Genomic DNA, 23,489 nt, shown 5'->3' with positions numbered 1-23,489 from the left:
ACATCACCGTTTTCTCCAGGGTGACTGTAGAGCTGAAACAAATTTTGTTGCATTATTTTCGTGTTACCACTGTGAAATTGCACTGTAAAAAGCACTATATTAATAAAGATGATTTGACTTGGCTTGTAAACCTAATCCTTCCATAAAAATCTAAATTTACTGTACATAATTAAAATACAGAGGAAAACAAAAAGGAGGAATTAAAGCTGCACTATGTAATTTTTTCGTCCGCTAGAGGGCGCCTATTCAAAGCAAAGGCGTAGCTTGATGATGGCAAGTTTGAGCTCAGAAACTTGGGGCATGTGGTCTTCACCTCACAGCCGGTGGAAAATATTGGGATAGGACTTGAGCAGAAATCATGTTCATGGATGCGATTATTAACGTTACTGTAGTATGAAACAGAGCAGGACCGAGTGTTGCAAACACACGCTTCACGAGCAACGGGACTTTTATTATGACAGCACACAGTCGCAGGCGTCATTTCCATCATTTTTGGGACGTCATTTTCCAGTCATGAGTATGAGGGCATGCAGCTCTGTTTATCATATTAGATGCATGTAAGTGTTTTTAAAATGATGTTATGACTACTCTGTGTGTTCGCTCGGCGGCTGCTGTGACACTTGTTCACATTGCTAAGAGTAAAGTGTTTCTGCAAAATAAAACCGGAAAACCGAGGGTAACTCAGATATGATGCAATTGACAGGCAACTCCCTCAGATGACCCCAGACTTGGTTAAAATAGCAATTTTCTCACGATTTACAAATAGTTGGAAATATTTGGGATATTGTACGAAGTCAACTGAACAAAATATATAACACTGGTCTAGTGGTTTTTGGATATTTTACTGCAAAAATACTACATAGTGCACCTTTAAAGGAATACACTGACTTTTTTGGGACTTAACTTATTCACTGTATCCCCAGAGTTAGATAAGTCCATACATACCATTCTCATCTCCGTGCGTGTGTATAGTTACATCGTGTACTAAGACAGACGGAAAAAGAAAAGTTGCGATTTTCTAGACCAATATGGCCAGGAACCATACTCATTCTAGTGTTATAATCCAGGAACTTTCCTGCCCAATGTTGCCAGATTGGGTTGACGATTCCCAGCTCAAAAGCTTACTAAAACCCACCCACTATTAAAACGCCCAAAATTTGAACTGCCAAAATAATGTCGTAATTTTTTTTTGCCATGTCAATAAATGTTGATTAGCACCATTTTATCTCCTTAAAACAAAATAAAATAAATATATTTCCCTGGAAAATGGATAGAAAAAATGCAAATACATTAAAAGAAAACAGTCATGCATGACTAAACTATCCAAGACGAAACTGTCAAAATTACGAAATAAACTGATGACTTTAACCCATTGAAAACACATGCATCATTTTCAAATGTCAACAGTAAGAATAAACGCATTTAAGTGCAAAAAGTGCAGAATATAAGTGATCGTAATAATGTAATTAGCAGGCATTACACACATTACTGCACATACCACAGCCACAAGCATTCAATGATAACATACTTGTACAATAGTCCTACAACAAAAAAATTGCCTTTGTGTTGTGCTTTAAATTCAGACAGACCTACAGAAGAAGTGAAGTACATTTGTAGAACACAATGCAGAACTTAACACAGTCAAAACTGATGAATCGTTGATTCAAACCTCTTTCAGCAGCTGTCAGGGCGAGTAGAGCGCAGTCTTGATGGTTTAAAAGTTGCAGATGTCCTGATCAGGCGGCCAGTGTACACACGATGATGGACAGGAGTCATAATCCCATATTCAATTTCAATTCAAGTCATTGAACAGTGCTTTTAGAGTTAGTTATATTTATAAATAGTTTTTGAGTGACAGGTGTAATCCACGTTTTGAGAGTAGGTTCACTACATTACTGTAGCTACTGTATATTTATGCCACTTTTGGCATAGCGATCACTTCCAATTACAATTTCGTGCTGAATACAAATTTTGCCCAACCCCCATAAACCCGTTTTTGCTCGCACAATCAAATTCAAAACCGGCCCAATCTGGCAACACTGTTGCTGTCACACCATGGGTGCAGCGGCGCAATGATATTACACAGCACCTGAAAATAGACTAACTTTCATCAACACAATCAGTGTGACCGGGACCTGTACCATGATGGTAGTTTAACAAACTCAGGATTACAGGATTAGTTTCGAGTTGACAAAACCAAACCAATCTATTCAGGCTTTGTTGGTCCCATGATGCTGATCACCAGCTTTCTCTGTCAACTCAGGCTTTTATCCTGAGTTTAGCTGTGACATCAGTAGTGAACAGCCAATCACATGCTCTGAATCAGTGGCACTGAGATTCACTTCTCACAAGAGAAACAGTGAGATTCATTACAAAATATTACATGATTGAAAAATATTAAGAATTTGATACTTTTAACAGAGCAAGAAGAAAAGAGCTGTCTATGAAAGAGGACAACTTAAAGAAAAAATATTATATGTCAATGCAAGTAAAAGTTATGAAGTTAGTTTAGTTGATATATAGAGAGAATTGAACATTTAAGCTCAGTAAGCTTCTTTTTTAAAATAGCCTTATTTATTGATTTCAAAGCTTACTTGTATGACTTTATATAAGCTATTAATATAAATTTTAACAAAGTGCCTATTAGTGATTTATTAACTAAAAGAGCAAATACTTTATTTTTATGAACATTTTTGAAATGTAAAACTACTGAAATGTTTATTTGCAAGAAATGCATTTGGTAGAGTCTCAGAGAAGCTGAATTGAGAAGTTTGATTTAGAAATAAGGTTTGAATAGAATAGTTTGAATAGAGAGTCGTTAGTAATTACAATGCAGACAAAAGAATAATAATTAGAGCCATAACCAGCTCGAAACCGCTTAAAAACAACAGAGACAATACACTGAATGAAAGCTCAGAAGACATGACAATAAACATCAACTGATATTTTAGAGAAATCTCAAAATAAAATCACATGACCAGGGGCCTATACCATGAAGCCGGTTTAGCTGGCTAGCCAGATATGTTTAAGCTTAGTTTGTGCCAATCCTGGGTTTTAGGTACCATTAAAGTAGCTCGGCTTTAATCAGTGTTCGTTGCCATGGTATCTTACGCTGCACGGCTAACCTGCTCCGGGGCAGGTTATGTTCTGGATTCGAGAGCTCAGATTTAAGTGTGACCAATCAGCTGTGAGCAAATAAAAAATATAGATGACGTAACAAATTCTCAGAGTCTGTTGCAATGGCTTCACCTTTTCTACCAAATCCTGTGGACATCTCCGCGCAAATTGTTAGAAGAGCACTTCGTAGAGAAAGAGTTTTTAGGGACAGACAAAATCCTCTTGACTTTCCTGATACGTACTTATATGAAAGATACAGATTTTCCGCAGAAGGAATCTGTTATATTTGCGAACTTCTTGAGCCGCACATTGCAAATGTGACTCGTCGAAGCCATGCCCTTACTGTACCGCAAATGGTATGTATTGCGTTGCGATTTTTTGCAAGTGGTACATACTTGTATGCGATCGGTGATGCAGAGAACCTTGGGAAAAACACGGTTTGTCGAACCATTCGCAAGGTGGTCCTTGCACTGCAGGGGTACATAAATGGCTTCATTGTGTTTCCTGGACATTTATCGACCATGTCCATAAAAGAGGGCTTTTATAAAATTGCCGGTAAGATATTGATAGCGTGACATATGAACAATTTAACCGTTCACATGCAGGATCTTTATTTGTTTTATTTTTTTTTAAAGCAGATTTTATTTAGAGCACTTAAATATATTATACCTTAGCTTAAGAATAAATATATTTGTTTAAATCCTATAATAGGATTCCCTAGAGTCATAGGAGCAATAGACTGCACACACGTTGCAATCTCCACTGCTCTAGGAGAACATGAGGCTGATTATGTAAACAGAAAGTCCTTTCACAGCCTTAATGTTCAGGTGAGAGGATTTTTCATTTGCATTGAGATGAACATTTCACTGAATAATAACTTTAACAGGACAATGATTTACCGTACATTTAATCTGCAGATGACTTGTGATCATGAATGCATGATCACAAGTTTGGATGCTAAATGGCCTGGCTCAGTGCATGACTCCCGAATTTTCCGTGAGTCTGTGTTGTGTCAGCGCTTTGAGGAAGGCAAGTTAAATTTGGTACAGTACAAGACACTCTGAAGTGTTCATTTTAGTTGTGACAAACTTACACAATTTTCCCCTTTTCTGTTCCATGACAGGGCTTTTTGATGGCCTGTTGGTAGGAGACAGGGGTTATGCATGCCAGAGGTTTTTGCTAACTCCCCATCCTGATCCTCACACAGGGCCACAAAACCGCTTCAATGTGGCCCTCAGTAAAACCAGGGTCAAGATCGAGATGACCTTTGGCATCCTAAAGGCACGTTTCAACTGCCTTCGGCGCTTAAGAGTGTCACCAGAGCGGGCATCTCAGATAGTGGCTGCATGTGCCATTCTGCACAATATAGCCACCATCAGAAAGGAGCGAGTACCACCACAAAACCAGCTTCTCCCCGATGAAATTGACCCCATCACACTTGACCACCCAGCTGGGGCAGCTGTCAGAGATGCAATCACAACACAATATTTTACTTAATAAAAGCACATTGACACTGTAGACTGGTCTCAAACTGTTTTATTGGTCTTCTGGCTAGGGAGGAAGAAAGAGCAAAAGAAAGTTCACTTAAATTAATAAATATTCATAGAATGTTCATACTAAAGTGTTACTTGGTTAAATAAGGTCACATACTGAGATCTGTTTTTCCAGCTGTTTGATCTCCAATTTAATTTTTTTAATTTGGAGCCTTCTCAGCTCACAGTCCAGCTCCTTTAGGGAACAGTCTAGTTCTAGACTCCTTTTATAAAGGACCCTGACGGAGTCTGTTTCCACCTGAAACATAATTCCACCACAAACAATTTAAAGTTTTCTGGAGGCCAAATCAAAAAAAAAAAAAAAAAAGTGGCATGACTAGGACTGACTGTAATTTATGTCAATGGTTTAAAGCATTACTTTGTTCACATTCCTCCTGTAGCCCATTGAAGTAGAGGCCTCAGTTTCTAGGGCAGGTTGTGAAAAATCCTATAAAGATAAGTGTAATGGCCAGTCACTTATTTATGACACATTCAAATGTGTGTCATAATAAAAAAAAGTCCAGTGCATTCACCTCAGCAGCTGTTTCAGAACACACAGAGAGAGTGTCTTCATTTGCGTTACCCTAATAAATAAAAGTAGGCCAATGTAAAGCATAACTGTTATAAAGCAGGCTATGTTCATGCATGGTGTTCTGTCTGCTGCATACTGACATCTGTGTGAGAGACTGCGTGCATGTGTGCAGGCTTCAACAGGGACACTGCATTGCCCTCTACTGCAGAAAGTTAGAAAAATTAGAAGTTATTAGAGTAATCAAATAAAATAAAATATAGTAATGCATTGCACACATACCCATTGTCACTTGCTTACAGGAGCCAGCACCAGGGTCAGATTGCACAGCATCTGTAATGCCATCCATAATTGGCCTTCCCTTATTATTACTTATAGCCAACTCCTCCGCCACAGTGTATTCTGGAGGAGGTGGCCCTCCCCCAGTTTTACGTATTTCACACTTTTTTCTGTTTGCTGCAAACAAGTGTTTATGATAAAATGTTCGCAAAAATAATACAAGGTTGTGGTAAATACTCACCACTTTGAATTATATTTTTATATTTTGTCTTGATCTGCTGCCAAGAACGTTTGGAGTTGGGGTTGCATCTAAAAGTCAATGAATATAATTTTTTTTAGGATGTAATAGCCAATACATTGGCACATATGTTGTGTGATATCTATCCATCTACACACACACACACACACACACACACACACACACACACACACACACACACACACACACACACACACACACACACACATTTAATTTTAGCATTTAAAACATTTTTTAAAATCAATAGTTGTAGCTGTTAACATTAGTTAGGCCTTAGTTAACATTAGTTACTTCACATTAGCACAGTGAAGTAAAATGAAGAATTGTTGCCATTAGCATTAACAAAGAAAAAAAAATCAATGCAAAACTTATGTTCATAGTTACTTCATGTTAGCTAATGCATTAACTTATTTTAACAAATATCTTATTGTAAAGTGTTACAAGCAAACACACATATACAGTAGCTGCATTACAATGCAAAAAAAAAATGCTCTTTAGTAGTTTCTCGGTTTCCAAAATTTTTAAATCAAGATGTATTTACTAGATAATTAAATGACATAATATATATATTTAGTTTTTTTGTGTGAAAATAAAAATAAAAATTAAGTGAGTTGCTTAAAACAAACAAAAATATCTGCCAATGGAGAGAGGAAAATAATCTTATTTCTGTTTGGGACAAAACAGAAATTCTCTTGGTTTTGTCCCACACAGAAATACAATTATTTTTCTCACCCCATTTAGCTTGTTTTAAGAAAAAACTCAATTAATTTTGATTTTATTTTCAAGAAAAAATATCTTATGTCATTCAATTATCTAGTAAATGCATCTTGATTTAAGAATTTGTACATATTTAGACTAGAAACAAGACAACATTAAGTAAGAAGAGCATTTTTGCAGTGTAGCTTATACACATAATTTTACATGAATGACCTATAGAATGTTTTTTTTTTACACTTACGCATTAATGCAATCAGCAATCTTCCTCCAACATTCTTCTCTTGCTTTGGCAGCAGACACAGTGTTGCTGCGTGCTTGAAATACAGCCTTATATTCTTCATATTTCTGAAGAATAAGCTGTTGCTCCTCCGCGGAAAAATATATAGCTCTCGCTCTATCCATATCGAACGCGATTGGTTGTTTAGTGCCGACGTCACTCTTTTATGTGCACGCGCGTGAAGAAATCATAGCTTAAAGATTAAAGCCTGAGTTGACAGAGAAAGTTGATGAGCTGCATCATGGTACCAATTAAGCCTGATTGCATCGGTTTGGTTTTGTCAACTCAAAACTAATCCTGTAACCCTGAGTTTGTTAAACTACCATCATGGTACAGGCCCCTGATCTTGTAAAACATTTAATAAAATTCAGAGTTTTAGGCTTATCATCTTCATATTTGAAATATAACATGGTCAGACTTGTGGCTTTAGCTGTAGTGCATTTCTAGATTGCTCCAAGGCCATCTTAAATTTTATTTTCATAAAGATGTTCATACAAATACATTACTAATAACTTTACAAAACTTTGAAGCTTATTATAGCTATTTTTGATTATAAAAACGATTATAATTTTGACTTTACAGTAAACTGCCAAATGTCTGCTTTCAAATGAGACCATACTAATACTTTTAGTGCAAAGGATTCATGAACTGTTTTATTCTGAGTATGCATTTCTTAGGATTTTTTCAAAAGTGGGGGTTCAGCCTAACAGGTTAATGTATTACAATCATAGAGACACGGGTTTGTGGAGCAAATAGTTTTACTGTTTACTACTCTTATTCTTCTAGTTATGTACCAGCTATTTCATGGTTAAAAAAATCTGAAGACTCACACATGGAAAATAGCTGACTTCTGTGTTGCAAAACACACTGTTAGGCTGTCTTCAAGTTCACACGCTATCAGAAATGTCCTTCTTCCAACTTCTGAAGTTGTGATTACTAGCTTGTCGCATTCAAGAGCTTTGTTGTCGGAAAGAATATGAATCATGAAGCAAATACTATTGCATATTTCTTGGGAAAATCTTATGAAAACCAAAATGTATTATAGTTATTTAATTCTGAATAAATTGTGGTGTCCGATTCGTTGACAACCATATAAACATCTAGCTCATCAGCTTGTTGACTATTCTGTAATTTTAGTTAAATACATGCTATTTTCGCAGTAGATAAAGGCCAATTCACACTGACAAAAAAACAAAAGCGCCAAAAGACACCGACAACGCTGATTGAACATGTTCAGGCAGGTAAAATCAAACTTACTGGTGGTGTTTGTCTGTACTGTGTGAATTGACCTTTAAAAATACAATATATATTTTTTTGTAATTATGAAATTCCAACTTGTAAAAAGCATTCACGTTCTCAAAGAACTCGTAATTCAACTTGTAACCTGGGAATTTTCTGATGTATCCTACTTGTAACACGTGACCGCTGTACCACCTGACTGGTGCAGATTCATTTAGGCATTGATAGTGTTGCCATAGAAATGCATAAAGTTTATGACACTCCCAACTTGTAATTTTGGCTATCAAATTGATCTCAGAGTTTCTCAGTAGTAAAGAATAAGGCCGTTCATGTCCCATTTCAGACCAGGAAACTCTTATTTACATTAATTCCGATAGCATGTGAAGGCAGAAGTGGTCAAAAAACCTTTCTTAGCTAAATCTTTTCATAAGCATTTTTGCTTTAGAAATGTAATTGATACTTAGGCTACCTTAATTTCACCCCATTTTCTATAAAGAGGAAAGCTTGATTACTGAAATATTTAATGCCACACTGGTTGAACTGTCACAGTCAACCTTTAAATTACTCACAGACTCTAATGAGGAAGTGTGACTACAACCGATCATCTGAAAATGATTAAGTAGTGAAAAAAGTCAGATTGATGGAGAAAGAGGGGCTGTTTTTCATTACCCTCTCAGGGATGTACTGCACAGCAGAGGGAGAGACAGAGAGATGCGCGTGAAGCAGTGTGTTGAAGGAAAGAGAGGAGGAAGACTGTCTGACTGTCTCATTCGCCTGCCAAATCCTGTCAGATGGGGGATTACAGTAACGCAATAAGAGAGAGGAAGTGAGAGTGCACATGGCTGTAAACTGTGTGGCCCTGTAACTGTACTCACTTTAGCAAATCTCCACTCTTTATTTACCAGTATTTCTGAATGTTGTTTGTTTTATAAAAGATTGCTAACATGAGTCTCTGCAAAGTACAGTGGGATCTAAAAGCATGGGAAAACTTGTGAAAATACTTCTATTCTTTATAATACAGCTTTTTTCTTTACAAATTATATTATATATTTCATTGTGAGCAAAGAAATGTGATCTTTTTAAACAAAGGTGTTAACACTGGCAGCGTCACAATTGTTAATTTCTTCTTTTCACATCATAATATTTCTGTTTAACATTTTTCAAAATCCTAAAACTGTTTATTTCCATGTTTAAATTAGATTTTGGATCCAAGATTTTCAATTTGAACTTTACGGACCCCACTATGTTTGACACTGTAAAATAAACATAGTACAGCATTGTCGCAATGAGGTCATTTCTATTAAAGTCAAGTCAGTTCAAGGCAGATCTCTTTCTAAAGCACATTTGAAACATTCGACGTTTGGCCCTAAGCGATTTATACAGCATTAAATCATAAGATAACATTTTCTTGACTCCAAATGCCTGCCTCTCTTTTATTAGGCAGGATGGTATCTATAACTTCATCACAGATAAATCCACGGCCCCCTATTCAGAAGACGGCCCTAGGACAGCAGAGGGCCCCTCAGTCATCCTCAGGACCAGAACCCCCTCATCAAGGAGGACGCCTCCCTCTCAGAGCCCAGAACAAACACAAAGTGGACCTCAGCCAGCACCAAGCAGACCAACGCAATGGTAACAAGCCCAAACTGGGTAAGGAAGTTTGAAGGGGGCTGTTAAATAGTGTTTTAGATATGCATACCGTATGCCTTTAAATCTAAGTTCAAATATTTGTAAACCGTTCAGATTGCATGTCTTCAGTATGTCCCATAGCAGGTAATGTGTAATGATACGTGGCCGTATCTGGTATCCCCCTTCTGTTCGTAGCATCTGAGTCCGTCTATGTGGTATCACTGCAGGCACCCAGAACCCAGGGGAGGAGTGCGCCCATCCACACGGCCACCATGAGTAAAAAAGTAATCACAGGTATATCACACATAGTGGTGCCAGCCAGCAATCATTATTCAGTAGTTCACCTCACTCAAACCTAATATTCATTCTTTGTTATACCCTTTTTTATGCCTGTATGTTAGAGCCAGAGGTTGTGGATGAAGTAGAGGACATCACAGTTAGAGTACTGTCTCCTCAATCTGTCCTTATTACATGGGTTGATCCACTTGTTGAGAAGAAGAAGGAAATACCAGGGGGATCCAGGTAAAAAATTATGATATAATTTTTAGAATGGTTGGTATGTTGGCTGCACTTCATACACTACCGTATAAAATATATTTTTATGCTTTTGAAAGGAGTATCTTATGCTCACCAAAAATACAGTAATATTGTAAAATATTATTATAATTTTAAATGTATGTTTTATATTTAATGTTTTAAAATATTATATAACAAATATTATAATAAATAAAAAAATAAAAATTCCTTTTAATAGCAAAGAATTTATTTGGTAACAATTTATTTTATCTCATTAACTATTTCATTAACTAGTTGCTTATTAGAATGCCTATTACTAGGATATTGGCTGTTTATTAGTACTTATAAAGCACATATTAATGCCTTATTCTGCATGACCTTATTCTACATCCCTTAAGGGTAAGTTCACCAAAAAATGAAAATTCTGTCATTAGTTACTTACACTCATTTCATTCAACAGCCGTAAGACCTTTGTTCATATTTGGAACACAAATGAAGATATTTTTGTTGAAATCCGATGGCTCGGAAAGGCCTCCATTGGCCACAATGTCATTTCCTCTCTCAAGCCCATCTCACTACAGTGGCTCTACAACAATTTTATGAAGCGACGTGAATAGTTTTTGCGTGCAAAAAAAATAAATAACAATAATAGTATTTGGCAATTTCAAAACACTGCTTTGAATCAGTGTATTGAATCAGTGGTCATACGCTGATTCATTAAGCTCAGAAAATGTATTTGACATTTGGAGAGTAAAACATTTCTAATAGTTTCTAATAGACCATATGTCTTCCCTGAAACCACTTTGGGCATTGCCAAAAGATGAACAGAGGTCTTACGGGTGTCAAACGACATGAGGGTGAGTAATTAATGACAGAATTTTCATTTTTGTTTTCCAAAATCCCAAAACTACCTTACTAACTATTAATAATCAGTAAATAAGTGGTTTATTGAAGAAAAAGTTGCAGTTATTAGTGAATATGTGTTATTATTGTGAATATGTGTTATTACTTATTATTATATTGGAAACAGATGTGCTGCTTACAACGTTGTCGAAACTAATAGGATTTTTTTCAGCTTTAGAATTAATATGTGTGCAGGTATTACACAGTGAAATACAGAGAGAAAGGAGAATCTGCTCGATGGGAATACAAGGACACCACTCAGAGACGTCTCATGATTGAAACGCTCTCTGCAGACAGCATGTACGAGTTCTCTATTTGTATCTCACAAGGAGATCAGAAGGGAAAATGGAGTGCATCTGTATTCCAGAGAACCCCAGAGTCAGGTTTGTTTATGCTTCCTGATCTTTAACTTAGATGTTTTGCTTAATTTACATTGCTGAACAGCTAAATTCTGATAGTATTTATGATTATAAATTTAATAATATGAAACGGTCAGTGTCAGATTGAAAACAAATCTTAAAAGCATTCTGGAGATTAAAGTAGTCTATACAACATACAGGACGACTAGATTATAATAAAAGAAAATTCTAGAAGTTTTTCTTTAATGTAACTTAAAGCATATCTAAGAAGACGATTATTTAGAATGTAGTAAATTTAAAACCAATCTGCTATCTTATTGCACATCTAAAAATGGACAAGCTAATGAAGCAAATAATAAACAAAGGAGTGTTTGTATTGTATTGTACACCTATACAAACGCACACACAAACTCAAGACAATCTTGGCTTAGTTTCTAGTTTTTTGTTTTTGTTTTTGTTTTTAAACCATGCAAGCATGTTCTAACCACCTAATTTAGTGTAATGTCACTGCTTTACTGCCTGTTTGGAATTTTTGTTTGGAGCGATCAGAATGACCTCATTCCTCTGGAAAACATAAAGCTGTCTTTTGTTTCCATCTGAAAAATCTCCAGACAGAAAAACAAATGAAGTAGTTAACGAGAATACACAGTGCTTTATGTTTGTAATAATTTGTTTGTCATTTCTATTTTTATTTTCTGCCACCTTTGTCTACACAGCTCCTTCTGGCCCTCCAGAAAATTTTCTAGTTAAACCACTTAGAGGAAAAGGTACTGCGGTCTCAGCAACTTGGGATCCTCCTGAGCAAACCAATGGGCGAATAAGAGGTAAGACCACAGGGTAGGTAGGCTTTCAATTCAGCAAGTTCTATATAGACCATAAGAACCATATATTTCTATTTGGTTATTGTGTAGTGCACCTAATTTATTACTTATAATTGGATCTGCATATTTAGCTGGTATAGAATGTTTTTTTAACATTGATAATATTTTATACAGATATCTGTCAGCTCTTTCTATTAGTCTTGGAATATGCCCTAAATAAAGAACAGAAAATTAATTTGGCATTTGGAAAGTAAAACATTTCATATGTCTTCCCTGAAACCACTTTGGGCATTGCCAAAATAATTGGGAATGATAATGCTCTTCAGCATCACAATTTCTCCAGCAGGCATGCAGAGCACCAGTCTGAAAAACTAAACCAATACAAATGTACATGTGGAAAACACAACTGTTCCCTGTTCATGCTAAAAGAACTTTCCTCTTTACTGTGTTATCCTTGGCCTAGATTTATTGGTTCAATCTTGGGTATTCCCAGTGTTCATTGGAAAATATTCAGCTATGGTATCCAAATGAAATTGACCGTACTGATTGATTTGACATCTACTTCCAGAGTACATCCTTTCCTATGCTCCTGCTATGAAACCGTTTGGCGCAAAGTCAGTTACATACCGTGGCACCACCACCTCTGCTACCATAGATGGACTTACACCAGGTGACCGCTATATCTTCAAAATTCGTGGAGTCAATAGGAAGGGGCAAGGACCACAAACTAAAGCCATTATTGTTTCAATGCCTGCATGTAAGTATTCCCAACAGATGTTTTCCCCAATAAACATTACTACACTAGCAGCTTTACAGAAACTTGGTTAAGACTGGCATTTCAATTTTGTCTCCAGCAAGCACTACACACTTAAGGAACACAGACAGCCACAGGACGAGTCAAAGCACCTCCATAACATCATCCAACAATGAATCAGACAATCAGGAGCCAGATGAAGAGGAAGAGTCTGATGCACAGACCACAACTCCAACCACCAATAGGCGGGGACGGCCTCTTTCTCAGACAAGGTCCTATCACAGCATCTTCTCCTCTGTAAGGGGTTCTGTCAGAAACGGAGGTTCAAGTGCCAGGTTAAATTCACATTCATCTTCAACTCATACCAAAGACAGAGAAGAAAATACAGATGAGGAAGATAAGCCAACAGACAGTCCAACAAAAGAGGAGATCAGAGCAAATGTAAGGGGTTCTGTCAGAAACGGAGGTTCAAGTGCAAGGTTAAACTCACATTCATCTTCAACTCATACCAAAGACAGAGAAGAAAATACAGATGAGGAAGATAAGCCAACAGACAGTCCAACAAAAGAGGAGATCAGAGCAAATGAGGCTGAGGACACAAAACCAGAGAGCAGTATCAATGCATCATCACAAACAGAGGAACATTCAAAATACTCCTCTGAAACTAAAGAATCAAAACCCAATAAGTCTGACTCTGTTCATAAAACATCTGAGGAGAAACGTCCTTCTTGGACCCCTCGCACATCATCAATTGTTGATATTAGCAGATTAAGAAGGCCTAATTCTCGCTCACATGGTTCTCGATCAAGGATTCGAAGTGAAGATTCTTCAAGCTCGTCGCAAAACCAAGAGTCTGCAGCTACAAGAAAGGACTTGACAGCAGTCTCCTATCCTGAGGGAAAGAACTCAATAAGTGTCACTGACAGGACGCCTTCAGTGATCTCACCTCAGGAAACCAGGCCTGAACCAGAAAAAGAATCAGATTCATCCTTATCTATCTCTTCTTCTCCAACTTCCTCCACAGCATCATCATCTTCTTCCACTTCATCTTCTTCAGTATCTTCTCCATCATCATCATCATCCTTACCATCATCATCTTCAGGTACAAGAAGGATTTCCTCCACGTCAGGTCGAGCCACAAGTTCAGGATCTGGTGCTATGTACCCTAATGGTAGAAGAGTTGGAATTTCAACTAGAGCTCAGAGACTTCAAACAGAAAAGCACAAACCTGATTCATCATCTTCTGCTTCTTCACAATCCACACTGCCAACAGGAACCAGGACAAACAATCATGATACAACAAAGGAGCATGAAAATAACTCACATCTAGACACAACAAAGGATGAACAACCAATTGTCATTGAAGAAACCAAAAAAAGCCTTTCTGATACAACTAAAGAGGAACACCCGGAACAAAAGGAAAATTATTATAACAAAGAAGAGAAAAGTGATGGTTCAACTTCCCATTCTCCTTCAATGACTTACCCTTCTTCAACAGGACGAAGTTCATCCCTTTCATTTCAAAACCGAAATTCTAGGATAGTTATGGGGAGTCGCAGACAAGATGGCAGAATACCGTGGAGTAGGACTGCCTCATCTGTAGGCGCAGGAAGGCCGATTATTAAAGGATTTCCTTCTCGTTCTGCTGCTGTGAGTTCCCGAGAAAGAATTTCACCCACAACGCACCCTTTAAAGCAAGAGATTGATTCTGTCTCAAATAAACCTAGTGTGGTAAATAGAGAAACAAATATTGCAATAAGTCCCAACAATCCCAGTAATAATGAAGCTGTAAAAATTAGCAATGATCATGAGGATGATTATCTTTACGAGGGAAGCAAAGAGACCTTGGAGAGTCAAAGCAAAGATGCCGTCACAACTGCAACATCTAAAACAACAACAACAACAGCTGTGAGCGAACCTCAGAGACATGTCCAGAACTTTGAGAATAAAAGTGTGGATAGGGAACAAAGTAGTACCAATACAAGTTCAAAGTCACTTCCTATAGTTCCCCAAAGAGTCCCAATTTTGGCTTCTAATGGACGGGTCCGCTCACCTGTGGTAGCAAGTCGTTTGAAAGGGTCACGGCTTCCTAGTAGGTTGTACCCATTACAACACAGACGATTGGGCTCAGCTTCCACACTGGATACATCATCCTCCTCTTCAGCATCATCGCCTGCCTCCTCTCAAAACAGCCCAGCAGAATCACCCCTTATCTCAGGTCGCGACACAACTGTCGGGAGTAATACTAATGCTAGGCTCTCCCAAGGTTCAGTTTCTCGCTCTTCTCATGGGCTGTCTGCTGGTGAAAGCTCTAGTGGGAATATATCTCCTGAGTCTCGGAATCCAGTGATGGGATCGAGGCTGCGGTCAGTTTCTAAGGAAAACACTCCAGTCAGTGGCTACAAACCAAGTTATGGAAAAGGTAAACATTATGTTGTCTGCAAGGATGCATGTGCAACAAATCCAGTGTGTGCATAAGTACAATTTTACTCATTTTTACACATTTCTATGTTAAGGTAAAAATGGACGGCCGAATCTGACAGCTGCAAATGGCAGAGTATCCTCAACATCTGATGAAAAAGCAAAACCAAATGGAGTCCGACATATCACAGGTCCTGATGGAACTAAATGGGTGTGTTTACTTGCTGCATTAATTATTGCTAAATTTGGCAGCCCTTAATACATTATATACATTTTTTTACCACTGGCACATTTATTTTATTCACTTCTTTTCATATTCCAGTTTATAAAACATACAGGATTTTGCATAAATTGTGCTTTTTACCCATTGCAGGATTAAAGCACTGATAATGATCCTAGAATGTACAGTAACTGCTTATTTCTATGACTTCTGTTAAGTCTATTGTATGGATACACCAATCAATCAGGCAGTACTGCAGTCCAAACTAAATTATCTTTAATGTAAGCAAAGACAGTCATGTGAATAGACATGTCAATCTATGCATGAAAACTCCACAGACAGGGAACCTTGGGGACTCTTATTCAAGCAGGGCTGTTTAACTGTTTTTTTAAAGAAAGATTCTTCTTTATAAAGTTTCATTCACTCTTTTAGATAGTAGATCTGGATAAGGGCGTTCTAATGAATGAAAATGGAAGAGTCCTTCAGGATTCAAGGGGTAGACCCAGAAAAGTTATCCTTGGAGAGGATGGAAAGACTATTTTTGGTGAGTGGATTATCATCTTAAATTAATAGAACTATAAAAAGAAGCAGCATGTTTTAAACTGACTTTTATCTATTAGATGACCAGGGCAGCCCTCTCGTTAACCAGGAAGGATTAGCATTATTTGGCCAAGGAAGGGAGGGTCAACCTGTGGTTAATCCAAGTGACAAGTACCTAACTGTGGGAGGAAAACCCATTGTGGGCTTGGACCGCCCTAAACCCAGGACTACAACCACTACAACAACAACAACAACAACAACAACAACAACAACAACAGAACCTACAACAACACAAATGGTAACAGAATCATTGGAGCCATCAACATTAGCTGCTGAGCCTACATGTCCACCAGGACTTTATTCCCGACTGGACAAGAATGGTTTCCCAATAATGGGTGCTGATGGAATACTTAACTGTTACTCTGAAGGTGAGATGAACTCTTTACTGCCACACAAAACTATGTGCTTCTTAAAATGTTGTAATGTGCATATATGGAAAATATACTCTTAAGATGAGACCAAAAAGTGTTTGGCCCAGTTTGTGACTATAGTTGGCTCTTATATATTGAAGCTTGTCACAGGGTACCCACAAGTCCTGATCCCCTGTAATTTAGAACCAGTATTCCAAGGATAATGTCAGTTAGGATGTACACAGTAAACCTCAAAGGATATCCTTCTGTTATGCATGTATAACCTCTGCTATGTTTTCAATCTGCCTATGATCAGCGTGAGTTTTGGGGGAAACAGTAATTTCCTCCTTTGTAGTACACTGTAAGTACATAGGTTGATTTCCCCCTAGAAGTTCACACACTTGGTGTGTTTGTTTGATCAGACTGATCGGTCTTATATAGCAACATTGGACTCAACCACTCACTGAGTTTAGTGAGGGATTATCTGTTGATAATTGGCAGTGTAATTATTCTGTTTAATTATTTTTTTTGCATTTCTATTTGGTGATGCTGTACATTTAAGCAACTGGTATGGAGACAGCAGACTTTTGGTTTTGGGAGGAAATTCTATAGGAAACAGAAGTAGCAACAGATTTTCTGAGTATAACAGTTTATTGAAGACATTTTTTAGGCTGGGGTCTTTGTTCTATTCATCGGTTGTTGGTTGGATTTTGAGATGTGGGCGTTGCACTCAAAGATAGAGATGTTTGAAGAACTGTAGAAAATTTGAGATGTCTGGCATAATATAACATCTATAACATACATTTACAATTTCCATTCCATGCTGACATTGTATCTAAATTAGTGTGTGTGTGTGTGTGTGTGTGTGTGTGTGTGTGTGTGTGTGTGTGTGGGTGTGTTTTTGCTACCTCCTGGGGACATGGATGTGTTTTTTAACCTTCCAAGTGGGGACACGATGGTGTGTGTGTGTGTGTGTGTGTGTGTGTGTGTGTGTGTGTGTGTGTGTGTGTGTGTGTGTGTGTGTGTGTGTGTGTGTGTGTGTGTGTGTGTGTGTGTGTGTGTGTATGTGTGTGTGTGTGTGTGTGTGTGTGTGTGTGTGTGTGTGTGTGTGTGTGTGTGTGTGTGTGTGTGTGTGTGTGTGTGTGTATTCAGAATTCCTAAAAGTAATGCTACATTTCTATCTGAATGTGAGCTAAATATTTAGATGATTGTTGATACAGATTTGTTTATTGCAACAGACTTGAATCCACAAGTGTAAATTAATTTGAGCCAAATGAGATGATTTATTTGTACCAATTGAGAACAGGATTGCTCTGGATTCTAGCTTCCCTAAAAACACAGTTCAGAAAAAAAAAAGTATGGATATGGTCAGCATGGGCTCTAATGATGTTGTTACTGATTAAGATGGTCTTGGCTGATTGTTTTGTTTATTGGCCACCAAGCTCCAAGCAGGTGTTTTTTACTTTTGCTTTTTTGCTTTTCGTGTGGCCAGTTGTACTCCATTTACTCTATTGATTTCAATTTTATAGATGCCATTTGTTTTCTTTTGTTTACGAGGGTACAGCATTGCCTCTTTTTAAGGGGTTTAAATACAGGGGTGCAAACACATTGCGCTGAAACCCTTTTGTAATTATTAGGATTTTAAAAGATTAAAATCGTGCCCTAAAAGTGATAAGGCAGACCAATTTTTAAGTCATAAAGAGATATGCCGCATTCACGTGCTATCGGAAATGTGATAATTCCCACTTCTGAAGTCGTGATTATGAGATCATCGCATTCAAATGTTGAAATGTGAGGCCGTTCATGTGCAATGTGTCAATTTTTACCTAGGAAACTCGTATTTACGATAATTCAAATAGCAAGTGAAGGCAGCATTAGTACCCATCCCATCTACAACATTACCATGGTTTGCCCCAATTGGCCTGGAAGTGACACTACAGCGATCAAAAGTACAAAATCTTTCATAACCCGCTCTGTTCCTGGAGGCACACCAACAGTAGACATTTTCAAACTCTTCCTCATGAAAAAATACTATAGTATACTATAGTAAAATTACTGCAGTAAATACTATAGTGTTTTTGAACCATAATATACTACATTACATTAACAAAGTGTAGTACATACTATAATATACTATACAATTTATATATAATATACAATTTACTGCAGTATCTTTACTATAGTGTGGTTAAAATTGCTATAGTATTTATTTGAGTAATTTTACTATAATATACAGTAGTATTTTTTTTCCTAATCAATTTTTGTTCCTAATCAAACACACCTCATTCAACTCATCAGTTTATTATAGAGACTCCAAGACCATAGATATATGGGTCAGATAAGGGAGACATCCAAAATGTGCACTGTTGGTATGCCTTCAGGAACAGGATTGGAAAACTGTCCTCTATCATTGGTATCCTTGGCTCAAAAAATAAAATTTCGGATATTGGATTTATTTTTTTTGCTGTCACTTGGGTGGTACCCTAAGGTACAAAAGGGAAAAAGTCCATCTTTGTGCCTTACTTACCCTTAAATGGTACATATTAGTATCTTAAAAGGTACATATCAGTAATTTAAGAGAGTGGACTAGTACCTTAAAGGTACATATTAGTATCTCAAAGGTACATATTAGTATCTTTTAGGTTTTGTATCTTAGGCTACCGCCCCAGTGACAGCAACTTTTTTTTCTGAGAGTGTGTTTGACCCATGGCCCTAGAGGTCTATGAGAAATTTGAAAGAAATCAGCCACCGGGGCAACGTTTTTCAAGTACGTAAATAATTGTATCTATTACGTTAATTTTCACACATGCACACGATATTCATATCGTAAGATAGAATTCCTTGTCCTGAACGACTTTGCCTGTAGGACCACTGCTGTCAATCAAATCAATTGTTAAATATTACAACCTCGATAAAACCACTGCAGGGCAATTCTCTGGACTCTCTAGGTCAATAATTATCATAAAATGTTGAGCTTTACCCTTTGGATATCTATAACAGGGTCACTTAGAAATAGGCGTTGCCAAGTGTACCCCAAAAGCCTATAATTCCTAAATGAAAACTCAGAACTTCATGAAATTAGGTGAGCACATGCAACATGTGATTTAAAAACTTTAATGGAGATTGGGCTATAGGTGGTGCTATAACAGTTGAAAAGGTTTATTGTTTACAGGCTTGCTATATAATATGTAATCTCTTAATATTGCGCTAAAGCGCCTGAACCCTGTTAATTGCTGCTTCCAGCTATATTTATTCTTATTTTTTAAATTTTAAGCGGCTTTATAAGTTCACTTTCAAAGTCAATGCACAAACTTGGATGACCTTTCTGGAATAACAACTAGAACTTGTTGTATAATCATGTGTTATATAATTCTGCTGGTTTGAACACAAGGCAGCCAATGTGGCCAAGTTGCATTCAGGGACAAGCTTGTTTACATACAGTTTTAATAATTACTTGGCTTGTCCCAATAGTAATTTCCTCATTGTGACAGGAATCCCTGGGCAAGCGTATATTAACCATAAAGAATAGTGCGGTCACATTTTCACCACTCTAACAGAGCAATTAACTTAACTTTTCAAACATTGAATAAAGTGCTGTTTTAACTAACAAAAAGATTAGAAAAAATGTATTGCATTGCCCTAAAAAGTAACTTCACTCGTCTAGACAATAAAAAATGGCATTACTTTAAAACAAATGCCATTTGGCTTAATATTTTGTTCTTTAATACATAGGCATTCATAAATAAAAAAATGTGACATGTGTCCAAATACTTTTTTGGGCCATTGTGAGGTTGGATCCTGTGGACATTTATTCTTTCCATTTTTGATTGCTACTCTATTTTACAGATGAATTTTTTGTGGAGACTACCACAATCCCAGTCCCACTTCCCACCACAACACTGGCTCCCACAACACTGGCTCCTACAACACAGGCCCCCACTCTGGAGACTCGGCCGTTTAATAACACCCCTTCCTCTGAGTTTGATGTGGCTGGAAAGAAACGGTTCACAGGTAATACATTTGCTTTACTACATACTACAACATTTAGTGCTCTGGTATAAAATGCTATAATCCCTGTTCTTATTGGTTCCAAACTCAGCAATACCATGCTGAGATGGAATCTCTCAGGGAATACAACTGGCCTCTCGCAGTTAATTTCTTTCCAATCACCTCAGCATTTCCTGTAGATGTGAGGCACTGGAGAGTTGAATGGTGAATGTGAAGGAAACGTATTTGGCCCACAAATGCAACTCATTCCCTTGGAGATGCTTGTGAGCAGATAAAATATAATAGTGCATACAGCTGACCGTAGGTAGGATTTATCTGTAAATACTTCTTTTCCCTCAGTAAAGTAATGCTTTTCCAAAATTTTAAACATTTAATCAGCTGAGTTCATCAAAAAAAGAGACAACTCTTCTGTAAGCACTTGCATACCTAACTCATAACCAAAATTATTACAAAGACTCTATAATTATTATTGTATTATATTTTCTACAGTTTGGCCCAACTTTATCACTGCTAAAATTGTTGGTTTCTTAAAGGGTTAGTTCACCCAAAAATGAAATTGATGTCATTAATGACTCATCCTAATGTTGTTCCTCACCCGTAAGACCTCTGTTCATCTTCAGAACACAGTTTAGATATTTAATATTTCAGTCCCAGAGCATATGCAGTCTATGCACACTATACTGTCCATGTCCAGAAAGCTAATGAAAACATCATCAAAGTAGTCCATATGTGACATCAGTCGGTTGATTAGAATCTCTTGAAGCATCGAAAATACATTTTGGTCCAAAAATAATAAAAAATACGACTTTATTCAGCATGTATGTAATGTATGGATATGTAATTAATGACTCACCCTAATGTCGTTCCTCACCCGTAAGACCTCCGTTCATCTTCAGAACACAGTTTAAGATATTTTATATTTTAGTCCCAGAGCATATGCAGTTTATGCACACTTTACTGTCCATGTCCAGAAAGGGAATAAAAACATGATCAAAGTACTCCATATGTGACATCAGTTAGTTAATTAGAATCTCTTGAAGCATCGAAAATACATTTTGGTCCAAAAATAATAAAACATACGACTTTATTCAGCATCAGTCTTCTCTTCCGCGTTTGTTTTCACGCGTCAAACTGCCAAACTGCTGAAATCACATGACATTGGCGATCCGAATCATTGATCGATTCACTGATTCATGGTCGTTTGAATCTTTATTTGAGATTTGAAAACAAACGCGGAAGAGAAGACTGATGCTGAATAAAGTCGTATGTTTTATTATTTTTGGACCAAAATGTATTTTCGATGCGTCAAGAGATTTTAATCAACCGACTGATGTCACATATGGACTACTTTGATGATGTTTTTATTCCCTTTCTGGACATGGACAGTAAGTGTGCATAGACTGCATATGCTCTGGGACTAAAATATAAAATATCTTAAACTGTGTTCTGAAGATGAACGGAGGTCTTACGGGTGTGGAACAACATTAGGGTGAGTCATTAATGACATCAATTTCATTTTTGGGTGAAATAACCCTTTAAGCATTATCAATGTGTGCGTTTGTATGCTTTTTACACCTGCCGTTAACATGCCTTTTCAGTTGACTCACATTTGGATTGCGAAATACAAATGCACCCAAAACACAGTTTAATCGGATTGTGATTGGATCACTGAAACTACATTCAGAGATGTCTGGGACAGATTTTGACCACATTTAATGATGATGTAAATTCAAACATGTTTTCATTATCCACATTCAGCGACGCAAGTAATAAATGAGATTAAGCTGTAAATAAACATGTCACTTTGACTGACGGAGCTGTTAAAGCCCTGTGTTGCAAGTTCTTTTCATTATTCTGCTCTCGCAGTGTGAAAAATACCACAGACACGCTCTTGTGACTTTCTCTCGATTCAGATTATTTCACTTAATTACTCTCTATTATGAGAGGAGTCTAATTTCTCTCGTCATAGAAAGTGCTTTGAAACTTTTCTCCTCATCTCTTCGCTTAGACCCATTAACATACTTTATGAAGAGTTTTGCAAAGACATTTTGAATGATCCAATTTTGAACCATGCAATCCAGTCACACTTAAAATGCATTGGAATGAAGGTACCAATCGGTCAAAAAAATCCAGATATGACACAAATGTAATGGCAAGTGTAAAAGGTTCATTTTCATATAGTAGTTGCCTTGGATTACATTTTCTGTTAAATAAGCATTTATGTGATTTAGCCTACAGGACAGTTGTGAAAATGTGTGCCATAACGAGAAGTTACTGTAAAAGTGTACAGTATCGTTGAAAAGTTAAACGTTTTTGAAAGACGTCTGTTTTCTATTTTATTATATTTAAAGTGTAATTTATTCCTGCAATGGCAAAGCTGAATTTTCTTCAGTCTTTAGTGTCACTAAAGTCTTCTTCTTCTTCTTCTTCTTCTTCTTCTTCTTCTTCTTCTTCTTCTTCTTCTTCTTCTTCTTCTTCTTCTTCTTCTTTTTCTTCTTCTTCTTCTTCTTCTTCTTTTATTATTTTTTTATCTTTTATATTTTATATCTTTTATATTTTTTATATTTTCTTTATCTTTTATTATTATTATCAATGTTAAAATATTTGGGGGAAACCTTGATACATTTGATTAATATAAAGCTCAAAAGAACAGCATTTATCTTTTGTAATGTCATAAGTGTCTTGTCATTTTTGGTCAATTTAATGCATCCTTGCTGAACTCCAATTTTTCATTGGTAGTGTATTGTAAATTAAGAGCAATGGGGGAAATAAAAGGAAGAGAAAATTTAAAAGAAAAATGCCTTTACCTTTAGTCTCCCTATTTGGATCATGTTACTCTAAGTTTTACCTTCTACTTTTAGAGGTCTCTCCCCTATGGCCAGAGTGTAACTGACCTTGTCAACCCTAGTTTCTTCAAGAAATACTACATATCATGTGTTGGTAGAGGCTATTTTAGAGG

At 36.9% G+C, this 23,489-nt stretch overlaps 2 protein-coding genes across 4 annotated transcripts in view; both read left to right on the top strand.

The window, feature by feature from the left end:
• fndc1 (fibronectin type III domain containing 1) overlaps positions 1-23,489 on the top strand; it is a 57,039-nt gene that overhangs the window by 16,720 nt on the left and 16,830 nt on the right. For both annotated transcript variants that reach the window (XM_067417602.1, XM_067417603.1), the window contains 11 exons: positions 9,390-9,599; positions 9,774-9,872; positions 9,980-10,100; positions 11,193-11,380; positions 12,073-12,180; positions 12,746-12,934; positions 13,032-15,353; positions 15,448-15,563; positions 16,005-16,116; positions 16,193-16,540; positions 20,369-20,533. In XM_067417602.1, coding sequence (XP_067273703.1) covers positions 9,390-9,599; positions 9,774-9,872; positions 9,980-10,100; positions 11,193-11,380; positions 12,073-12,180; positions 12,746-12,934; positions 13,032-15,353; positions 15,448-15,563; positions 16,005-16,116; positions 16,193-16,540; positions 20,369-20,533 — 3,978 coding nt within the window. The remainder of the gene's footprint in view (positions 1-9,389; positions 9,600-9,773; positions 9,873-9,979; positions 10,101-11,192; positions 11,381-12,072; positions 12,181-12,745; positions 12,935-13,031; positions 15,354-15,447; positions 15,564-16,004; positions 16,117-16,192; positions 16,541-20,368; positions 20,534-23,489) is intronic.
• On the top strand, positions 2,999-4,635 carry LOC137041385 (putative nuclease HARBI1). 2 transcript variants are annotated; one of them, XM_067417605.1, is made up of 4 exons: positions 2,999-3,672; positions 3,829-3,944; positions 4,035-4,146; positions 4,241-4,635. In XM_067417605.1, the coding sequence occupies exons 1-4, from the start codon at positions 3,240-3,242 to the stop codon at positions 4,612-4,614; spliced, it is 1,035 nt and encodes a 344-aa protein (XP_067273706.1). In that variant the 5' UTR covers positions 2,999-3,239; the 3' UTR covers positions 4,615-4,635. The 2 variants fall into 2 exon arrangements, with proteins under 2 accessions (XP_067273706.1, XP_067273705.1); XM_067417604.1 differs by having other exon boundaries at positions 3,829-4,146.

This window comes from Pseudorasbora parva, chromosome 15 (genome assembly GCF_024679245.1).
Source record: "Pseudorasbora parva isolate DD20220531a chromosome 15, ASM2467924v1, whole genome shotgun sequence".
Taxonomy (NCBI): domain Eukaryota; kingdom Metazoa; phylum Chordata; class Actinopteri; order Cypriniformes; family Gobionidae; genus Pseudorasbora; species Pseudorasbora parva.
The sequence above is the reverse complement of the archived record's forward strand: the minus strand, read 5'-3'. Positions and strand labels throughout refer to the sequence as shown.